This window comes from Schistocerca cancellata, chromosome 6 (assembly GCF_023864275.1).
Source record: "Schistocerca cancellata isolate TAMUIC-IGC-003103 chromosome 6, iqSchCanc2.1, whole genome shotgun sequence".
NCBI lineage: Eukaryota > Metazoa > Arthropoda > Insecta > Orthoptera > Acrididae > Schistocerca > Schistocerca cancellata.
The window spans coordinates 249983220-250007397 of NC_064631.1; the positions used below are offsets into that span (position 1 = coordinate 249983220).

General features: G+C 41.4%; 1 protein-coding gene across 1 annotated transcript in view; it reads right to left on the reverse strand.

Moving 5' to 3' along the window:
• LOC126191584 (queuine tRNA-ribosyltransferase catalytic subunit) overlaps positions 1-24178 on the reverse strand; it is a 63459-nt gene that overhangs the window by 18571 nt on the left and 20710 nt on the right. The window contains exons 2-3 of the mRNA XM_049932520.1: positions 13972-14061; positions 10048-10201 (exon numbers count right to left, since the gene is read on the reverse strand). Of these exons, the coding sequence (XP_049788477.1) occupies positions 10048-10201; positions 13972-14061 (244 nt within the window). The remainder of the gene's footprint in view (positions 1-10047; positions 10202-13971; positions 14062-24178) is intronic.

The window sequence follows — 24178 nt, forward strand, 5'->3', positions numbered from 1 at the left end:
ATATTCTCCACAAAAAAGAAAGGCTTTGTGGTGGTGAATGTGTCCCTGTCTGTCCTAGTGCAGACCAGGTAGTGGGGCAAATGTTTCCTTTCGAGATGGCAAACCTGGCCCTCCTCCAAGGGTGAAGCCAGTGGAGGGAAGGTATAGGATCATACGAAGCAGCATTCAGTGATCTGCTAGCACTCAAAAGAGACAGTCGTTTGAATGGCCAGATTTTTGCAGCTTGATACACTTCTTGCACCAAGCATCCACCATGAAACACTCCATAGGTGCCTTCCAGCCACAGCAACAGTTGCCTGGCATGGCGGCTGTTGCCAGGAGTTCCGCTGCTGCAGGATGACAAACAAACACTCCTTGGCATACTTGGGGAGGGAACAGCTCAGGTATCAGTGGCATGATCCCTGTGTTGTCAGGGGGCTCATCCAGATGGGTACATAACAGCCCCATCACACGGACTGACAACGTGCTTGTGACCTAGCGGGGTGTTGGGGGACTATGGTGAGGGAGGTAGAGGGGAAGGAAAAGGGGGGAGAGAGAAATCCATGTTGTATACACTACAGAGGGAGTTCTTCCCCAAATGGCTCACAGTAAAGACAGAAAATTCAGAAGTGGAGGTCAAACCCAAAAGGGAGATCAAAAACACCAGAAAGGATGAAAGAGAAAAGACAATAGGAACAAAATCACAAGGAATACAGGAAACAAGGTGGATAACCTGCTTGGAGCCCTGTGTGAGCCACGCATGAACTCTTGAAAGAATCATGAGCCCCCTGGGGATATGGATTATTGTGATTAATGCATTTAAATGATCATCATCAAACCCAAAACATCTTTCTGAATATGGTGAGTCGCTAAAGTCAAAATGATACTTCTTAAACTGAGGAAACCATTTTCTTGATGTGCTCTGTCCAATGGCATTATCATCCCCGTAACATGGTGCAAGTGTTTGTAGTTGCCTCCGCTGCTGCCCCCTCAGTTGAACTCAAACAAAAGTATACATCATAAAAGTACCGATTTCTCTACTTAGCGCTCCATTTTCTAGCATCCACAGCTCCACTCATTATCTCCAAATAACAATATGTAAACTCAAATAGCAACAGTGAACTACAGATAAAAAATAACAATCAATAAATAAACTCACAGCTAATAAAATACCAACACGCAAAACAAAAACACTACAAGCGTATGCACCAACCTAACAATTCATGTCAGAGATGCATCTGTGACATATCTGTGACATTTCGTGTAGTGGCTTGCACACCATGATCAAGGTCTACTCAATTGGTTACCATGAATGTTCTTTTAGCGCACAAAAACAACTATGGCCATATGTGCCCATGTCAAAACTGTAGAACATGAAGACAAAGAGAGGAGTTAAAAATGACTACATGTCAGTCCCAATTGACGGAAGAAAAAACCACTAAAAACAGGGATGTGGAGAAAGGTCTATAAAATATGCCATAGAAAAATGGAGGTGCAGAACTAAAAATTAAATGGCCTTCGCCATATTGCTATGGCGGATAAAAAATAAAACGCGTTTGACAGAGTGTGCTCTGTTCGCTAAAATGGCCGATAACTCAATTGGCAAACACAAATGGGAATGTAAGTGGTTAAAAAAAAAAAAAAAAAAAAAAAGGCATACCATAAGGAAATGGTGGACAGTCAAAAGTTGGGTGCAATGTGCACAAAGTGGTGGTGAAGCACCACTTAACAACAATTGGATGGCTAAAGGACAGTGCCCAATATGCAACCTAGCTAAAATGATCTCCTTGCGGCGAGATTAAGTCATCCAAGCCGCTGGGAGAGGCTTAATAACCTGGAACTTGTTCCCATGAAGGGAGGACTAGTGGTGATGCCAAAGTGACCACGATCTGCTGATAGATGGCAACACAGAGACCATTGGACAGAATGTAAGAGCTATCGGGCTGAGGTATGAGGACTGCAGCCTTTGCAGCAGCGTCAGTGGCCTCACGTCCTGTCAAACCAATGTGGCCAAGAACCCACATAAACATCACAGTGGCTCCAAGACTGAGCAAGTGACAGCTTTCCTGGACCAGTTGCACTAAGGGATGGATGGTGTGCAGCACAAAGAGGCTTTGATGGGTGCTGTGTGAGTCTGAGCTGATGACACAATTGAAAAGCCTGTGTCACTGGATGTACTGTGTGACCCAATAGGGGCAAAGTGCTCTGCTGTAAATACTGAGCAGTGTTCTGGAAGCCAATACTGAAAAATGTCGGTGCCAATGACGAAGACACACTCACGGGCTGCCAGGTAAAACACGTGGGAGGACCAAGAAAGTTTCCTATCAAGCATGAGCCCCTGGAATTTCACAGTTTCAATGAACCAAGATGTAAAGATGGTGGAAGAAGCCAACAGAAATTCATACAAACAGTTTTGTCAGTGGAAAAACTAAAGCAATTGTCGGTGCTCCATGAGTAAAGACGATCAAGACATCACTGAAGATGCCGCTCAATGAGACATGTCCATGGAGAACTGCCATAGGTGGCAAAATCATCAACCAAAAGAGAGCCGGAGATGTCCAGCAGGAGACAGGCCATTTTTCAATTAATGGCAACAGCAAAGAGAATGACACTCAGGACAGAACCCTGAGGCACTCCATTTTCCTGGATAAAGGTGTCTGACAAGGCAGAACCCACAAGTACCTTGAAAACTCACCTTTTAAAAATTCCTGAAGGAAGTGGGGCATGCAACCACAGAAGCCCCATATGTAAAGAATATGAAGGATACCAATCCTCCAGCAGGTTCAAATCGAAAAACACGGCCACAGTCTGCAATTTCCACAGAAAACCATTCATGACATGGGTGGACAAAGTGACGAGATGGTCAGTTGCAGAACGGTGCACTTGAAATCCACACTGTGCAGTGGTCAGTAAATTGCGAGACTCGAGCCACCACGCCAGCCGAGAATGAATCATACGTTCCATCACCTAGCAAAAATAGCTGGTGAGAGACATGGGGCGGTAGCTAGAAGGAAGGTGTTTGTCCTTACTGGGTTTAGGTAAGGTACTGCAACATCTGAATGTGAACAGTTTCTTGCCCTGGGGCGGAGGATCGGGATGAAGTGAGAGCATGATCTAGCTCCCTCACAGTAAAGGCAGCATTTTAGCAATCACGATTCTGAGAAGAGAAGGGTATCGTCTGAGTTTCCTCTGCTTGTTTCTGACGGAGGAACACAGGGTGATAGTGGGAGGAGCTCAAAATCTCTCCGAATGGCAGCCTAAGGTGCTGGAGACAGCAATAGTGTTCACAATGACATTGTCAGTTACTGTTACACTCAGTGCTATACGGCACAGAGGCAACAGGATCCTGCTCCACGAGGTCTACAGAAGTGTCGGCATTGTTCTGCTGTTGGCCTGTGGAGTCCGGACCAGAAAAATGGCTGGTGGTGTGCACCGGTGACACAGAAGTCAGCTGGGTGAGGGTATCATGTGGCAACAGATTTCAAAGAGGATCTTTGAGTTGGCAAAGGAGAAGACTGCTTGCCTTTGACTTCTTCAAGCCTTTCCGGTTAGCAGAGGCATTGGTTGGCTGGAGGGACATGGGAATTCTATGTGGGAGTATTTTTGTCTTTTCCGGTCTGCTGGTGACTTTGCCCTGTGAGGTGAGAGCTTGGTGGCATGTTTCACAGCTGGAGGAGCAGACAGGTACACTACCACGACACTGGACGATGTCACAACCGTGATGCTAAATTTTAGGTTGCATGTCTGCATGGCCATGTCCTTCATTGAGCGAGATGTAGGAAGAATAGTACTGTAGGTGCAAGATTGTAGAATGCAGGTTTTCCGACCAGTTACAACTTGCAAGTGACCGGTTAAGGCACTTTTTTCTTCACCCGGATCTCCTGGACAGCCCACTCAATCGAGATATATGGGACAATTGCACTGTCGACAAGATTCTTGAGTGTGGTTGTAATGGTGACACTGGTAGCAGGCATCGGGTTCAGAATATATGGTCTGACTGCTTTGATCTTTGATAGAAGAACCACTCCATCAAAAGTGAGAAAAAGAATGCAAGTGGGCACTAAGGAGGCATCTACTTTTTTCATCCCCCGATGGACGGCAATAACACTCTTGTCAGAGAAGCATGTTTGGATTTCAGCCTCAGTCAGACCATCGAGAGCGTAGTGTTAAGTAACACCACGGGAAGAATTCAGTGTTCGATGGGCCTCGGCACTAACAGGGTAGCCACGGAGGTGCAAAGCTGCACGCAGTAGTTGTGCTTGAGGATCAGAAGTAGTCTCCAAAAGCAAAGTGCCATTACATAAATGAGAGCAGGATTTTTACGGGGCCAAAAACTGCATCAACGCCTTTCTGAATAATAAACAGATTTACTGTTGCAAAGGACTGCCTGTCTTCAGTACGTGAAACCATGAGGAGCCTTGGTGCAGCTGGGATGGTCTTAGAATGGTTAGCCTCATTCTGTTTATGTTAAGTGGCTGTTGACTGTGAAGATGATTGACTCATTGCAAGAAAATCCCCATGATTGCCAGCATCTCTGATGGCATGCTCCATCCAACTGGGGCCCCCTTCAGAAGGGGGCACACTTGCCTTAGATGATTTTTCACACCTCCTGAACACCTGACACACGGACCAATCGACAATTTGGAAAGGTAGCAGCGCAGACTGGCCTGTACCAGGCAGTACTTGCGAAACCTACCTGATGCTGGGAAGTATGCATTACCCAGACACAGGGAGGAAAAAGAAAAAGGAAAGCCTCAAATGCCGAAGTGGAGGAAGGCTAAGGGAATGTGAACAAAGAAAGAAAAATTTCTGTAGGAGGGGGAAAAGAATAGTGAGAGGATAGACATGCAGTAAAGAAGCGAAGAGATGCTGCAAAGGCTGGGGACCTGTGGTAGCCAAGCATGAACTTATCAGATAGCGATGGGCCCCCTGGGGGGGACCACGAATATGAATCGGGTTATTTATTTTAACAGTCTCTGCCAGCAAGTGCAGTGCTGTTGTCTACATCTTCATGACAAGTCTGCTCTGAGCACTCCTGGCTTCTGTGACACCAACAGCCATGTTCAAGGAGCTGCATGACAAAGTTCCTGGTTTAACTAAGATTCAGGCACCCTGTCACACCTCAACCCACCTGCTAAATCACACAATCTTAAAACCATAGAAAATGTTTGGAACTATTTGGAACAGTGGATGAAACTCAGCACTCGACATCACCAACAATTTGATTGCTCTACAGGATCTCATCATCAATGAATTGCTTCAACTGGCTATGATGTACCCGAAGAAACTTCTGGACACTGATTCTCTTACTTGTTAAGTTGAGGCCATTATCATGACTACAGGTGGTATTACTCAATATTAATATGATTTATCCTGGATGTGGCTGACAGCTGGAACAGAAGGGCAACAGATTACGGGATAGGAATGTAGTGCCGGCTATGCCACCTTGGTGCAGGCAGGTGACGATGCATGTGGTATACAATCAAATGAAGAATATGACTGAGTGGGATGCAGGGGACAGAGGAAGAGGGAGACAACTGAGAAGACACTTTGGGTGTGGAGTAATGCTGTGACTTGGGCTGCACAAGGTGATGGATGGAGATGGATGTAAGACAGAGGCTAGCAGAGATGGAAGTAAGGAAGATTAAGGGATCCAAAGCACAATTCCCATCTACATCAGTCAGAGAAGGTAGTATTTGTGGTGGGGTGAGGTGGAATGGAATGGAATGGGATGGAGGATCGAGATGGCGTTTGTTGTGAAGTAACAATTGAAGTCAAGTATGTTGTGCTCAGGTTTACAAGGTATGATAAAAGTGTAAGAGGTATGATACAAAAAAATAATGGTAATTTTTTAGTTTTGCAGGCTTCATAAGTCAATTTACTATTTTTTTTTTACTTGTTGGCACACATATTTGCATTTTCAGCTGTTTTGAATATTTAGTGCTGAATCACCATCAGCGAGGTTGCTGATTCTAGTACCTCCCGCCGCGGAAGTTGAACATGCGCCAGAACAAATGGACGTGGCCAGCCCATAGAGGGCTCCGCGTCCGCTCTTCCGTGCAGCGGCTCTTGCACAGCGAGGGCGTCACCGCTACACCACGTGCAGACCGCGGCCAATAGCCGCTCCCTCCGGTTTCGTATATAGGGACCCGCTCTGCCCTAGTCCAGCCAGTCTGGTACTCACTCTGGATTGCGTCTATATCTCGGCAGTACTGCTTTCTGATCGGTGCTCATTGTTGACATTTGCCTGGCTCTGGTTCCGAGTGGATTTACTGTTGGTGTTTGGTGTTGTGGTTTCTACAAGCCTCCATTGTTTATCTCTTCCTTGTTGTGTCGGTCATAGTTGGTCGTTGTCGGTTGTCGTTGGTCTGTCGTCCAACTCGTCCTTGTGTTTACCCGGTGGTGCGTGCTCCACCGCCGGCAGCTTCCCCGCCTGGCGACGACCAGAATTGTGGCAAAAACACTAGTAGAAATTACATCGTGTTAATGCTCCTGCTCACATCTCAGTACTTGTTCATGATTTTTTGGCAAAAAAACAAACCGCTTATGTTGCCTCAGTCATCGTATTTACCGGATATATATGAGATAAAAACAGAATCACTGAAGGAGATGAACTCCATAACAAAAAATAACATTCAGAAATGCTTCCAAGATTGGAGAAAGTGCTGGCAAAAGTGTATTATATCTGAGGGGGATTACTATGAAGGGGACACAGTTGATTTTAATAAATAAAGAAATATTCTTTAAGGAAAACAAAAATTTCCATTACTTTTTGATCACACCTCATGTATTCTGCTACCAGATGGTCCCCAACAATCAGTCTTTCCTGCTCATCCCACATGGTAAGTCTTTCCTGACCTCCAGTTCTGGGTGACTTTCCCGAAATGTACCCCTTTTCCTAGACCTCTTCAGTCCTTTTCCTTCACCCTTCTTCCTTCACCTTCGACTCTTCTGCCTGAAGGAGGAGCCAATGGCTCCGAAAGCTTACCACTTACAACTGTCTTTTACGTGTGTGTTCTTCCCCCACTTGGTAAGTACTTTTTTCCTATCCAATTAAATAATTTCGTCAACAAATGCAAATTAGATGTAGCAGAGAAGCAGCTAAATCAAAAAGCAATTTTAAAAACTCAAAACCAACAGACAAAAAGGAGCAAGTATGTTAGGAATGATATTCAGTGATTATAAACAGCCGCACTTGACATATTTTACTGTTATTTGGTGTTGTATTTTTCATTCCAAAGACTGGTTTGATACAGTTCTTAGTCTATTCTGTGAAAATCTCTTTATCTTTGAATAACTAATGCAACCTACACAAGTTTTAAGCCTATTACTCTATTCCAACACTGGTCTCCCTCTAAAATGTTTATCCCTCCTTCCCGCATTTCCATCCATTACCAAATTAACTACTTCTTGATGATTCAGTTTGTATTCTATAAACTTATATTTTCTTTTAGTGAGGTTGTGCCACGAGTTTTTTTTTCCCACAATTTTATTCAGTACATCCTTATTGGTTATCTGATCTACCCATGTTAATTCTCAGGATTTTCGTGTAGTACAAAAGAAGAAGGTGAAGACATGTTAGGCAAGTAATTCTCACCATTGTTTATGAAGAATGTTCTTTCAAGAGTTTTAAAAACATGACAGAATGAACAGGGAAATCTGAAGTAACAACAAAAACAAATGAAGATATTGAAGAGAGAATGATAAATTCTATGTGGTCAGTCCATGCGGATAACTGATCTTGTAAGAATCACTGAAAGTAGCCAATAAATGAGTGTAGCTCCTGAAAGGGTGACAGAAATATTTTCACTTTGGTTGGTGACAGTCATATTGTACTTATGAAATTGCAACATTTTCACCAGGTGACTGTCAGTGGTACGACACTCAATTTATTCCACTGTGAATTTTGACCTATATACAGTTTCAAGTGCTTCTGCAAAACCCTAAAAAATTAAAACATGAATTAAGAAAATACAACTCATACACTAAGAATGACATTAAAATTGCCTGAACCACCTTAGTACAATTCACAGACTTCAATGAAACAACCAAATATTTGATGTTGTGAGTACCCATGACTGTATGCAAGAACTACCATTTCACTTTACATTACCACAAAATACATACAACCAAAGTGCCAAATTAAGGATACTCTAGTCTTATTGTATGAGTTCTATAACTTCTTACATTTTTAATATAATTGATACTGAAAAAGGAATGCTGGCTGGCCATTCTCTTTGTTCTTACTCACGGATGAACATTATCTTGCAGACAGATGTGCCATATGCGTTGGTCTATATATGTTTACATATATCAATCGCTGCATATTGTAGTATCACCTAAGGGTTGTTTTTCTCATCTCCATAGTGGCATTATGCAGGACATATCGATGCTCCATTGGATGGCAATTTCAGCATTCTGGTTGCACATGTTTCATAGTAATGCACAATTACATGATGAAGCAGAAAAACAAATAATGAAATAACATCATAAATTCAAAAAACTAACTCAGTAACAAAGACAAAAATTGTTGTAGACTGTATTTTTAATCTTGCCTTTACATCTGTGTGTGTGTGTGTGTGTGTGTGTGTGTGTGTGTGTGTGTGATTTCTTCCCAAACCCTTGATTCAATTTCAACTAAATTTGGAACAGAAACAGCAGGCCTAATGAGAATCAGCACTGTGGGATTTATAATCTCCTGCTGCCAATAGGAATGGGGATACGGGCAAAAGCATATTTTTTTCCAGTCCCTGGCTCATAGGCTACCCTGCATGACATGCATGTTGTGCGGGAACAGTATTGGCCTAACAAATCAACCTGCTTTACAGGGCAACCTACATATCTGGGGGCAAGAAACAGTTTTCCATCCTGACACATACGCTGACCTTCATGACATGCGAGTTGTAGTACTATCAGCCATGCTTTAGCCTACTCATGCTGATGATCATGGCTGGGGACAGGTTTAGATGGACAGAGGAGGGGATGGACTGAGCGAGATGGGCAAGGCAATGGACAAAGCGGGGGGGGGGGGGGGGGGGGGAGGAAGGTGGAAGGCGTAGAAAAACTAAGAGGGAGGGGAGGGTATAGTCAGAGAGAGAGAGAGAGAGAGAGAGAGAGAGAGAGAGAGAGAGAGATAAGATCAAAGAGAGGGAGAGGTGGAGATGAAAAAAACTGTGTGTGTGTGTGAGAGAGAGGGGGGGGGGGGAGAGAGAGAGAGAGAGAGAGAGAGAGAGAGAGAGAGAGAGAGAGAAGGGATGAGGGGATAGACAGACAGAGGTAGGAGGATGAGTGGACAGAGGGAGGAAGAGGTAGACTCAAAGAGGAGGAGGAGGAGGAGTGCTGTTAATATATGTGCTGAGAGCATATGCAGGCGAAGGCATGAGGAATTGGCAAGTAACTAAATAAATGAATTTTTAGAACAGACCCTGCATGAAATAGAATGATGCAGTACAGAAATTGGGATTAAAAAAGAGGTAAATATCAGTGAGAGAAAAATTTGCTGATCTGAACACATTATCTTTGTGTATTTTGTCATGATCACTGGATTCCCAGTTATGGATTGGTAGAGTCGAATGACTCTGGACCAGTACTATTTTGTTTTACCTTCAGCTATCATACTGAGCACAGATCCACAGTGGTAGCCAGTAGTGAATGGCACGTCATGCATTCACTTTCTTTGAGGTGAAATGAGTGATGAGGCTTTCCCTGATCTTCATGGGCACCACCCATTGGGCACTATCTATTGGGTCCAACCTATGAGTTCTCAGAAAAAGTATGATTACTATCGATCAGAAAAATTTAAGTAGATGCTCAATATAAAGTGTTCCTGTAGCAACACAGGGCATGTAACTTCTTCTCTCTGTACCCTCTCTATTAATGTTCAAGAAAAAGCACATACAAAGAACTGTTTCTAAGAGTTTTTTCAGTTCAATCTTTGTAATACTTTTGTTGCTATGATTAGTAAATGTTAAATACAAATATTTTCCTCTGTAACTGCTACTGGATAAACAGATAGTTTCACATTTTACTGATAATCTTTCACTAGCAACTATTACTGAAGATACCAACCATTGTATGGAGATCTGAATTTTACACCTTCTTCAGTTATTTCAGCAAGTTTCAACAGTGAGACCATCTGGAATCCACCAGAATCTGTCAACAAGGCCCTCTTCCAGCCCATAAATTTATGCAGGCCTCCTGCTTTTTTAATAACATCTGGACCCTGTGAAACAATAAGGACACACATATAACAAGACACAAAACAACTGACAAAAAGAGCAATGGCTACTACCATATCCCAAATTGTGGGGGAATACTTCTTTAGTAAAATGCAGAACAAGAACAGACAAATAAGTTTCTGCAAATATGTAGTTAATGTTTTTGTAAATAAAGTGGATCAAAGTCAAATCCCTATAACAACAGTATGAAGGTCTTTATATCTGAGTGTTTGTAGTAGACATGATTATCATAATTTAACATGAAATTGTGTTTTTGGATTAAGAAAACAACAGCAACACAATACACACAAAAAGTTTAGCATCATATACTTTCCCTTTACTTCAATGTAGTACTTTATTTCCAGAAATGTACTAGAGATGGACCTAGTATTGTTTGGATATAAAGGAGTGAAGGCGTCATTAACATTATTCAACTGTTTGCAAGAATGATTTGGCAAAAAATGATAAAAATCAGATACACCTGGCATGATTTCAAACTCATTTAGCCTAAATATGGGCAACACTACCATCTACATCTACATCTATACTCTGCAAACCACTGTGATGTGCATGGCAGAAGGAACAACTCACTGTACCAGTTATTAGGGTTTCTTTCTGTTCCATTTGCATATGAAGAGCAGGAAGAAGGATTGATTGGATGCCTCTGTGCATGCAATATTTATTGTAATGTATATCATACATTCTTCTCCCACAAATTTCAAACAATGAAAACTCCAGATAGGAATATCAACAATGTAGGAAAAGACAAACTGCTACTTACCATAAAGAAGACATGTCAAGTTGCAGACAGGCACAATGAAAAGACACTCATATACAGCTTACAAACAACAGCCTTCACCAGTAAAAGAAAACACACAAACAAACATACACACACACACACACACACACACACACACACACACAAGCAAGCAAGCAAGCAAGCACAGCTTACACATGCACAACCGTCAACTCCAGCAACATTATGTGGGATGCAAGCAGAAGTCTGGGGGAGAGGGGGGGGGGGGGGGGCGGAAGGGGAGGGATAATAGTGTATGGGTGGAGAGAGAGAAAAGAATGCTGTCTGGTGGAGTGTGCAGGGACGAGGCGCAGTGTCAGGATGTTGTGGAGCAGGGGGAAAAAAAGGAAGAAAAATGGAGAGCAGTGAGGAAAGACGGGTGGATGCAGTGGCAGAGGGCTGCAAATAAACAGGGTGGAAGACGAGAATGGGGAGGAGATGATAGGACAGTGCGATGGGGGTTGGAGACAGTATGTTACCATAAGTTGAGGGATAATGGCAGGAGCAGAAAATGTATTGTAAGGATATCACCCATCTGCACAGTTCAGAAAATCTGGTGGTGGAGGGAAGGATCCAGATGGCTCAGGTAGTGAAGCAGCCATTGAAATCAGATGTGTTAGGTTCAGCTGCATGCTGTGCCACAAATTTTCTGTACATTTTCTGTATGAAAAACAGCACTCAAATAACATAAAAAAGGGAAAAAAAGCAGCTGTGGACTTTGGTGACTGCACCTGGAAAGAAACCTGAAATTTTCTTGAGCAATTGCTCTCCATAACAATGCCAAATTTTTTGTGGCGAATATGCTTCAAAAGTTTACAAACTTTCCTATTTTTACTAGACTCTGCAACTGGTGAATGCAAAACACACTAGACTGGTATATCCTAAAACAATGAAATAACTTGGACACGCTGAGTGCCTCAGGATGCCGCCAGCACAGCAGAGCTGCCTGCTTTGACCACTGGTAGCCACACAGCAGTCAACATGTTAATAATAAAGGAATAGCTGTAATTTTTATAAAGGAAGTAACGTGTCACATACATTAGTTCTTATCTCTGTTCAAATCTGACTTTTGCATTTCACTACTGTGTGTTACTATGTCTGAAGTTATTGGAGTAACAACAGCATCTATTACTTAATTTCTGCATAAAATTTATTTTATATGTTACTGTACTGTACTTTTCTCAAACCATACCTGAGACACCATCTGGATTTTGTGAAATCTTTGCAGCAATGTAAATGTTTTGCAAATGCAAATTATCTTGAAACTGTACGTCATGCTTTAGTTGCTTGCACATCACAGTTAGTTTGCAACAAAAAATTAATAAGTAGGAAACTAAAATGCAGTAAAATATTAGGGTGAGCAGTAGGCCTGTTCATCCAAACAACTGTTATGTCCCAGTAACAATACCTTACAGAAGTGAATGCGAATGTCCCACACCAGTGGAGCTGCAATGAGAACACCAGTTTACTAAAGAACACACAAACCAAGAGCTCCTTCTTGGAGTTAGTTTTTACAAGAATTATTCATGGTAAAGTTTAAGTTATCACTTGACTGATCCAAGTCCATAATTGGGAAGATGGCCCCAACAACTGACAAAGACTGAGTACACTTTGGAGTTGAAAAGTTGCAACACACAGTAATGGTGACAGCCAATACAAAACTCGACTGTAGTCTCTGGTTTAAAGGCCACTTTCTGGCAATACTTGAGGTAGTCATTGGCACTTCCACATTGCTGCGGCAATTGGCGGTAGTAAGGCACTGGAGATTCTAATGATTTCCTTTGTGAGAGCTCTGACTGATGGACCATTACTGTGGTCAGTACCAGGCCCAGAGGACTACAAAAAATGAACTACCCTGGCACAGCTCGGCACTTGCTTACCTACCTTGGCAGCACCAGGTTACAACTGGATCTATTTGTGGTCATGTGATCCGGCAGAGCAAGCAGGTGCTTACAGTACTAATGTTTGGGGAAAAGCATAATAATGAAGAGAGTAGCTCACTGTCAGTGGCGAAGCACCTCAAGAATAAGCAGCATTCATTGGGTAACATCACAGACAGCATAGCGGTATTGCACTTTGAGGATAAAGGATGGTGGTTGTCAAGTTTAGAGGAAGTGAAAGTATTTTGTACTGTAACAATGAATGTGTCAGCATGTTAAATGAGAATACATAAGTATCCAAGGGTTATTACTGGGCCCATTTTAGTGATGTACTTCTTAGGAAGCAGCCTCCAATAGCAGCTTTAGATTTAATGTTTTCTGATGATCATTCTATATGGATGCACACGTTGCAACATAGGTGTAGTATTGGTTTTTAGAATTAATAGGATCTGACATATGACAATCATAGATTTTATAATAGACTGTAGCATCGCTGGGGACTGTGACATGCATTGGAGGAAAGAACTAGCTCTGGCAGGTGAAAGTGGCTGTCTTTAAGTTTGCAACTATGCCTTGAGAATAAAACATGCAACATGAGACGTTCTAGGAAGACATTTATTTTTGACAATGCATGTTTGCTGCTGGGTTTTTGCTTTTGGAGTGTAATGGTATGAAAGCTTTAAGGTATGTTATTCTACAGGACAATGTAAATAATTTTATATGGTTGTCAGTATGTGCATATTGTGATGTATTGATTCCTTTCCTTGTCTCATAGCACTTGACAATGGATAACACAGTCCCAAAACATGCTGTTATAAAAATGTCACATTTGACAGCTGGTGCAGCTCAGAAACCAATCTGATTCGATTCAGTACGCTGGAATTCTATATTTGACCTAAAATTTCATGCTTCACCTTAACTCAATAGTGACATATTTAATCATGTGTAATGTTTTCCACCTAATAAATTTCTGCTAAGCCTATATCAAAATATGATCATAATTTTGCTATATTTCCACCCATTTAGAGTACTTGTATTCAAAAGGGTTTTAACTGACAAGTTGTGTTTTATTAAATAACTGTAGACTAGTGCTAATTACCGGTCTTGTACCAAGATGGTAAGTATTTCCAAGAATAATCTGGCAATCAAGCTTTTCCAGCTGGTCTGGCAGCAATCCTTTCAGTGTGCCCTACAATAAAAAATAACTAATTAATAAAAATTTAAACATATAAATTTTATTATTTTAACATTATTACAAATATTGGCAATTTAATGATATAAGCAGTGTTTGCAACAAGTGTTACCTTTTGATGTTCTCTGATGCAAGAAAAGATCTTCCAACCAAAAAGCAGTAATAAAATTGAACACTGGAAAGTTGGATAAGTTGACTCTTTCACTGACAGGAAGAAAATAGAGATCAAGAAACCGGAAAAAGTGGCAAGTTAAGCCTAAATTATGCAACTATCTCAGGTGAACAAAGCAAAATCTGACAAGAGAAAGCAAGTTGGGAGTTCAGCCAAAATTGTAAAACTCCTAGGAAATTCATCTTGTCATCAACTAAAGTTGAAGTAACTCTCTACCTAAATTTACTGTTGTCCTCTCACTTGTATATAGTACACAACTGTTAAAACTGGTGTACTAAAACTTGTATGCCAAAAGCACAACATGTTTGTGAGCCCTTTTTCCAAAGTACGTAGCCATGGGTCAGAGGACAAAATGCTGTATAGGAATGGTCAGTACCATCTTGTCCTCCTGTTGACATGTGACCTTGTGATGTAACAGTATGGCAATATTTTGCAGGGTAGTGGCACAATTTTGGTACTTTCTACCTTTCCTTGGCCACTACATCAGCTTTTTCACTTACTGCATCCAGGAATGTCCTGGTACCTATCCACTTCTGGAGGAGGAAACGTCTACGAGCATCTGTATTACTTTCTCCCTGATTAAATCTGATGAATTGCTTGGAAGCCACCGAGAGAATCACAGAAAACGAGAAAAATCTTTTCTCAAGCATGTCTCATCTCCTCTATTGCCTATAGGACAACATAAAAGTCTGCACGTACACTATAAATTTACCTAGCAGGTGGATCCTGAAGACGATGGCTAGCAAAAATGATTGCGCAGCCAAGAGAGCCCCTCTGCATTGATAAAGCTGTGGTGTTACTCTAAAATATTATCAAAAGTTTTGTATTGCCACATACCAACCACGACAGCATGTCGGAGACAAACTTACTTTCAAACAGAAGAACCCCACTCCATCTTACAAGCGGCATTGCAAGACAATGACACAATCCTGTCAACAGCACTGTATAAATGATGGGGCTACATAAGAACCCTTCATTTGCTGTTATTCTGTGAAACCTATCGTCAAAGCATAGCAGTATACAATGCAATGACCTAGTTTCAGTACAGATTTGATCTGGAATTCTTGCGACTGTATGTCAACAGCTTTGGATAACTTTGTTTTATTATCTGGTTAACTTTTCTTATTTCTGAATTAACTGCTATGTATCATCCCTGCCTCTTTTGGTAGAAAGTTTTGAAAATGACATTTGCAGTGCCTTCTCTCTTAAAAGCTGTCAAATCTTTGGACTTTGTAAGCAGCCAATACGGTGATTTTGACACTCTGGCACAAATATCTGTCACATCTATTCTAAAATATAGTTCTTTGCACAAATTTGAAATGGCCTTATTGTTCCCAAACACTTGTTAAACTACTGCTCCATTATATATGTTTGTTAGAATATGATTACATACAGCATGACCGGAAAGTGGCAAGTTTCCAACATCAACATAAAGAATAGAGTATGGAGGCTGGTGTACCCCCCCCCCCCCCCAAAAAAAAAAAAAAAAAAAGAAAACTGGATCTCCGGGTAGGATGAATGATCAAAACAATACAATGTGCAGTGATAATCACACTGGGAGCATAGGAAGACTGTAAAAGGGGGTCAGACATGTCTCACTCGCATCCCACGTCTTGTGGCTAACATTTTTTCAAGGGTTGAAACCTTTGAGAAATGAACTTTCAGATTCCTTAGGTTGGATGTCTAGTGAAGTTATCACTAAATGGCCCAGAGATCTCAGGGATTCATAAAAATGATATTCCCCATTCTCAGATCATGAAAGTTACTGTTAATATTGAACTAATTACAGAAGTAGAAAGTTACTTTGAGAGACATTATTCTCTTGTACAAAACAATTGTCAGGACATCACCAAATACATATTTAAAATAAACTTAGGAAAGGAATGGCTAGATAAAGATGAGTAAAGAAGTCCCCCGGTGTGGAGATGCTGGAGGATACTATGCCTCATAGTAGTATCATAGGCCTTTTCCAGAAGGAAGAGATTATGTATGGGGTGACGCCTGCATAGGAAAGACTGTTGTACAACTGCCTACAGCAGTATCAGTTATCAACAGTGGAGTGATATCCCGTGATGCACACTGAAAATTACTGAGGAGTTGTCTGGCTTCTGAGACCTTTTCTCATTTAGTTGGTGAGAGCAACACTATACCTACTTGGACACATAGTCTTACCTTGGTTTCATGTAGGTATTAAAACTGCTGCCTTCCAAGAGCCTGAGAACTGTTCTGCTTTCTAAAGCCTGAGAACTGTTCTGCTTTATAAATGATGTTATGGAAATTCACTACCACTGGAGCAAGATGCCACAACATACAGTTGTGAATATTATCGTGGCCTGGTGAAGTGTCACCTCCTTCAGGCAATGCTGAATCCATGCCCCACATGATAATGGGCTGGTTACAGACTTTACCATTTGCAGAACTGAAATCCCAACTACTACTCTTAGTGACTGCTCACTTTCAGGAGGAGGTTGGATCCCCACTGATGGTAGTAATAGTTAGAACATAGTATTCTGCCATGGTCTGGACAATGTTTCCTTCTTCGTACAGAGACATTTCTCTCTCCAACAAGGAGCTGTTTGTATTCTTAGCCACGAAGAATTTGAGACTGCAATGAATTATACTTGCGATGAGTGCCAGCCAACAAAAGGAAACTACACAGCCAGATGGATTTAAAGTGTCTAGTTTGCCTTGCTGAGTGTACGTATCCATCTGGGTGGCTTTCTTTCAGGCACTGCTATTTCTGGCAGATTTGTACTTATTGGGGAGTGCCGACTGCAGTGCCAACTGTCAACCACTTCCCAATGTGTTGCGTGTGTGGATGCTCAAGAGCGTGGTGCAGGATGATCCTGTAGAATGCACTGTGTTGCATGTTCAGAACACACAATTCTTCTACCAAGAAAAGACTCTCAACAGCTCAAATCCTGGGGCACATGGAAGTGGAGCACTTAGCCACAGTGTAGAGAAAATCTCCACAGACAAGCAATGGGTGGGGAAACTGAAGAGATTAGTAAAACTATCCTATTCAATTGAACAATCGAAACTCCTGGTTGGAATGTTAATATTAGGGAAAGGATAGATTGCAACTAACCCTAAAAATTACCCATTTAAGCTGCAGACAGGTGCAATGAAAATACTGTTACGTGTTATAGCTTTTGGCCAAAGCCTTCTTCAGCAAAGAAACCACACACCCATTCACACAAGCAAGCACAAATCACGCACATGACTGCTACCATTGACAGTTCCAACTGGAATAATTGCAGATAGATCTTTTATTGTAAGACATTTCCAGCGGCAGATGTGGACTCTGACCACAATCTATTGGTTATGAACTGTAGATTAAAACTGAAGAAACTGCAAAAAGGTGGGAATTTAAGGAGATGGGACCTGGATAAACTGACTAAAGCAGAGGTTGTACAGAATTTCAGGGAGAGCAAAAGGGAACAAATGGTACAAATGGGGGAAAGAAAAAGAAGAATGGGTAGCTTTGAGGGGTGAAGTAGTGAAGGTAGAAGAGGATCAAGTAGGTAAAAAGACGAGGGCTAGTAGAAATCCTTGGGTAACAGGAGAAATATTGAATTTAACTGATGAAAGGAGAAAGTATAAAAATGCAGTAAATGAAGCAGGCAAGAAGGAATACAAACGTCTCAAAAATGAGATAGACAGGAAGTGCAGAACGGCTACGCAGGGATGGCTAGAGGATAAATGTAAGGATGTAGAGGCTTATCTCACTAGTGGTAAGATAGATACTGCCTACAGGAAAATTAAAGAGAACTTTGGAGAAAAGAGAACCACTTGTATGAATATCAAGAGCTCCGATGGAAACCCAGTTCTAACCAAAGAAGGGAAAGCAGAAAGATGGAAGGAGTATATAGAGGGTCTATACAAGGGCGATGTACTTGAGGACAATATTATGGAAATGGAAGAGGATGTAGATGAAGATGAAATGGGAGATACGATACTGCGTGAAGAGTTTGACAGAGCACTGAAAGACCTAAGTCGAAATAAGGCCCCGGGAGTAGACAACATTCCATTAGAACTACTGACGGCCTTGGGAGAGCCAGTCCTGACAAAACTCTACCATCTGGTGAGCAAGATGTATGAGACAGGCGAAATACCCTCAGACTTCAAGAAGAATATAATAATTCCAATCCCAAAGAAAGCAGGTGTTGACAGATGTGAAAATTACCGAACTATCAGTTTAATAAGTCACAGCTGCAAAATACTAACACGAATTCTTTACAGACGAATGGAAAAACTAGTAGAAGCCGACCTTGGGGAAGATCAGTTTGGATTCCGTAGAAATATTGGAACACATGAGGCAATACTGACCCTACGACTTATCTTAGAAGAAAGATTAAGGAAAGGCAAACCTATGTTTCTAGCATTTGTAGACTTAGAGAAAGCTTTTGACAATATTGACTGGAATACGCTCTTTCAAATTCTGAAGTTGGCAGAGGTAAAATATAGGGAGAGAAAGGCTATTTACAATTTGCATAGAAACCAAATGGCAGTTATAAGAGTTGAGGGGCACGAAAGGGAAGCAGTGGTTGGGAAGGGAGTGAGACAGGGTTGTAGCCTCTCCTCGATGTTATTCAATCTGTATATTGAGCAAGCAATGAAGGAAACAAAAGAAAAATTCGGAGTAGGTATTAAAATCCATGGAGAAGAAATAAAAACTTTGAGGTTCACCGATGACATTGTACTTCTGTCAGAGACAGCAAAGGACTTGGAAGAGCAGTTGAACGGAATGGATAGTGTCTTGAATGGAGGATTTAAGATGAACATCAACAAAAGCAAAACGAGGATAATGGAATGTAGAGAGAGGATATAAAATGTAGACTGGCAATGGCAAGGAAAGCGTTTCTGAAGAAGAGAAATTTGTTAACATCGAGTATAGATTTAAGTTTCAGGAAGTTGTTTCTGAAAGTATTTGTATGGAGTGTTGCCATGTATGGAAATGAAACATGGACGATAAATAGTTTAGACAAGAAGAGAATAGAAGCTTTCGAAATGTGGTGCTACAGACGAATGTTGAAGATTAGATGGGTAGATCACATAACTAATGAGGAGGTGTTGAATAGGATTGGGGAGAAGAGAAGTTTGTGGCACAACTTGACTAGAAGAAGGTATCGGTTGGTAGGACATGTTCTGAGGCATCAAGGGATCACCAATTTAGTATTGGAGGGCAGCATGGAGGGTAAAAATCGTAAAGGGAGACCAAGAGATGAATACACCAAGCAGATTCAGAAGGATGTGGGTTGCAGTAGGTACTGGGAGATGAAGAAGCTTGCACAGGATAGAGTAGCATGGAGAGCTGCAACAAACCAGTCTCAGGACTGAAGACCACCACAACAACAACAACAGATCTTTTAGCAATTAAAATTTGTGTAACAGTAACCATTGCTCTGATGTGGCCATTGATGCAAACAATTAGGCAAATGTAGGCAGTTTCTGAGCCATGCACGACTTCTTTGCTTCAAAGTATGATATTCACATTGAAACCTTAATTTCTCATAATTTATTTTTCTCAAAGAATAATGCACAGTCACGATTTCAAGTGGTGTGACTGACTAAATAGTTCAGACAGAACAGTGATGTTATGTTATATACATTTCTTTCTTTGTACGAGGTGCATTCAAGTTCTAAGGCCTCCGATTTTTTTTTTTAATTAACTACTCACCCGAAATCGATGAAACTGGCGTTACTTCTTGACGTAATCGCCCTGCAGACGTACACATTTTTCACAACGCTGACGCCATGATTCCATGGCAGCGGTGAAGGCTTCTTTAGGACTCTGTTTTGACCACTGGAAAATCGCTGAGGCAATAGCAGCACGGCTGGTGAATGTGCGGCCACGGAGAGTGTCTTTCATTGTTGGAAAAAGCCAAAAGTCACTAGGAGCCAGGTCAGGTGAGTAGGGAGCATGAGGAATCACTTAAAAGTTGTTATCACGAAGAAACTGTTGCGTAAGGTTAGCTCGATGTGCGGGTGCGTTGTCTTGGTGAAACAGCACACGCGCAGCCCTTCCCGGACGTTTTTGTTGCAGTGCAGGAAGGAATTTGTTCTTCAAAACATTTTCGTAGGATGCACCTGTTACCATAGTGCCCTTTGGAACGCAATGGGTAAGGATTACGCCCTCGCTGTCCCAGAACATGGACACCATCATTTTTTCAGCACTGGTGGTTACCTGAAATTTTTTTGGTGGCGGTGAATCTGTGTGCTTCCATTGAGCTGACTGGCGCTTTGTTTCTGAATTGAAAAATGGCATCCACGTCTCATCCATTGTCACAACCGCCAAAAAGAAAGTCCCATTCATGGTGCCGTTGCGCATCTACATTGCTTGGCAACATGCCACACGGGCAGCCGTGTGGTCGTCCGTCAGCATTCGTGGCACCCACCTGGATGACTCTTTTCGCATTTTCAGGTTGTCATGCAGGATTGTGTGCACAGAACCCACAGAAATGCCAACTCTGGAGGCGATCTGTTCAACAGTTATTCGGCAATCCCCCAAAACAATTCTCTCCACTTTCTCGATCATGTCATCAGACCGGCTTGTGCAAGCCCAAGGTTGTTTCGGTTTGTTGTCACACAATGTTCTGCCTTCATTAAACTGTCGCACCCATGAACGCACTTTCGACACATCCATAACTCCATCACCACATGTCTCCTTCAACTGTCGATGAATTTCAATTGGTTTCACACCACGCAAATTCAGAAAACGAATGATTGCACGCTGTTCAAGTAAGGAAAACGTCGCCATTTTAAGTATTTAAAACAGTTCTCATTCTCGCCGCTGGTGGTAAAATTCCATCTGCCGTACGGTGCTGCCATCTCTGGGACATATTGACAATGAACGCGGCCTCATTTTAAAACAATGCACATGTTTCTATCTCTTTACAGTCCAGAGAAAAAAAATCGGAGGCCTTAGAACTTGAAAGCACCTCGTATGTAGGTCAGCTGCATTTTCTACATTGTACACATCTCTTGGAAGCCTCTGGTGGTGAGAACATAGTGCTAGAACTAGGAATAGTGCATAAGGTTCGGCGTGTATGGTGTCACTTTAACGTAAATAAACAGTGCTGTTTAATAATTAGGCAATGATAGACAACTGAAAGTGAAAATAAATGCAGCTGTCTTAATGAGATCACCATTCACTTGCTTCCTGGTGTTTTTCAAGTTTAATCCTCCCAATTTCCACTCTTTGTTTGCTGCTTGTAACATAATACTCATTAAATCTTTTTCACCTCCTATATCCTTGCTAGAACTGAAAGTGTAGTAGCACCAACAGATGCCTTTATGGAAACCGATCAGCTGGTATGTCATTACAGTTGCTCACTACCATTACCTCGAATCAGACCACACCAGAATCTGGCATATAAGCTGACATGAGCCGTATTGAAAATTACTACAGAGTGTGATGTACTGCACATAAATAGGCAAAGACATCTATTACTGTATCATTACACTACCAGTGACAAATGACCGGAAACAGTAACTACTGTAAAATTCCTACGGGTAACCATCTGGAGTGACCTGAAGTAGACTTTAGGTGTAACACATCATTCTAGGAATAATAATGGGTTACACTCTTGTCCTTCTAAACAACAAAAAGATGATCATTGTATTTAATATTTTTCTATTGATATTTAAGTTTCAGACAACATAATATGAGGTAAGGGTACAACATATCTACAAGATGGGACAAAGAGTTTAGCGTCTCCACCCACTGTGGGCCACTTGCTCTTAGACATAGCAGCTCGGAGGTGTGTTGCTGCCATGGAAGAATAGGGTTCACAATATCAATAACAATAACATCATAGAATAGAAAGAGTCTTAACACTGTCATTTTGATATTACTCATTCTCTCTGACGTTTTGCTTTGTCATACTATATTCACATTGTACAGTCTAATGGGACAAGACATCTGTAATTCGAGCAGTTGCAATACGACTGTATTGCAAATATCTGAGGAAAGTTACCTGTCAAAGTATAAAGAAGCTTTAATAAACATTTTCTTGGTCAGTACAAAGACATGATAAGAATTCCAACTTTCTTTCATCCTCCAGCACAGACGACAATGGAGAAGTCTACTATGAAGAACAGAAGTAATGATCTGATCAGCAGGTCTGAATCTTAATTAATTCACGATATAGGTGATCACAGAAACTATATTATATGCCATTTATTAATCAATCATGCACACAGTTGAAACACACTTCAGACTGATGACATAAAACAAATTGTACAAAGAGCATAATGGCCAGACGTGGAGCAATGCGTTATTGACTTGCCCAATTCATGAAGCTCGTTCTCTTGAATAAATCAACCATTTTTTCTGAAATTGAAATCGTTTGTTTGTCTGTCCTGAAGGTCATTGAACAATATTAAGTAAATATAATTCACCTACAAAAGAAGTGGCTTACAAGACACTTGTTCAACTTATTCTCGAGTGGTCTCATTAATTTTGGACTCGATCAGTTAGAATTAATAGAAGTAAGAGAGAAGATCCAACGAAGAGGAGCTAGCTTTATCATAGGATTGTTTAGTCGGCATGAGAGCAATATGATGAAGTTCAACAAACACCAGTGCCACATAGAAGAAAAGTAGTGTTGCAGAAAACGGAAAGATTTACTACTGAAATTCAGAGAGAATATGTTCCGGGAGGAACTGGGCAACAAATTACTTCCTCCCACATATGTCTTATGAAATAACCATAACATGAAAACCTGAGAAATTAGAGGTAATACTGAGCTTTGCAGACCATCATTCTTCCACATACCATACACAAATGGAACAGGGGATATGTCAGGGGAGGGGGGGGGGGGGGAGGGAGGGAGGACAAATAATGGTCCACCACACACCATATGATGGCTTGCGCAGTATGGATGCTGTCTAGTAGTCTAGGTAACATCAGAAACCTTCACAGATGCCTTAATGCATTCAGCTGAGTAGTGTCATCCTAACTGTGTGATATTTCGGCAAGCTGACTTGTGCCCCATGAGTCAGTTTGTCAAGATACCATATCCCACATGGACGATGCTACTCAACTGAATATCTAAGAACATTTCAAACTCATCAATTACTGGCGACAATGAAAATCACATGTTTTCTGTCTTATTTATGTGTCTATAGACCACTAAATTATTAAATTAAAATTAAATGATGATGGTGTCCTCTTGGGTAAAATATTCCGGAGGTAAAATAGTCCCCCATTCGGATCTCCGGGCGGGGACTACTCAAGAGGATGTCGTTATCAGGAGAAAGAAAACTGGCGTTCTACGGATCGGAGCGTGGAATGTCAGATCCCTTAATCGGGCAGGTAGGTTAGAAAATTTAAAAAGGGAAATGGATAGATTAAAGTTAGATATAGTTGGAATTAGTGAAGTTCGGTGGCAGGAGGAACAAGACTTCTGGTCAGGTGACTACAGGGTTATAAACACAAAGTCAAATAGGGGTAATGCAGGAGTAGGTTTAATAATGAATAGGAAAATAGGAATGCGGGTAAGCTGCTACAAACAGCATAGTGAACGCATTATTGTGGCCAAGATAGATACGAAGCCCACACCTACTACAGTAGTACAAGTTTATATGCCAACTAGCTCTGCAGATGACGAAGAAATTGAAGAAATGTATGATGAAATAAAAAAAATTATTCAGATAGTGAAGGGAGACGAAAATTTAATAGTCATGGGTGACTGGAATTCGAGTGTAGGAAAAGCGAGAGAAGGAAACATAGTAGGTGAATATGGATTGGGGCTAAGAAATGAAAGAGGAAGCCGCCTGGTAGAATTTTGCACAGAGCACAACTTAATCATAGCTAATACTTGGTTTAAGAATCATGATAGAAGGTTGTATACATGGAAGAACCCTGGAGATACTAAAAGGTATCAGATAGATTATATAATGGTAAGACAGAGATTTAGGAACCAGGTTTTAAATTGT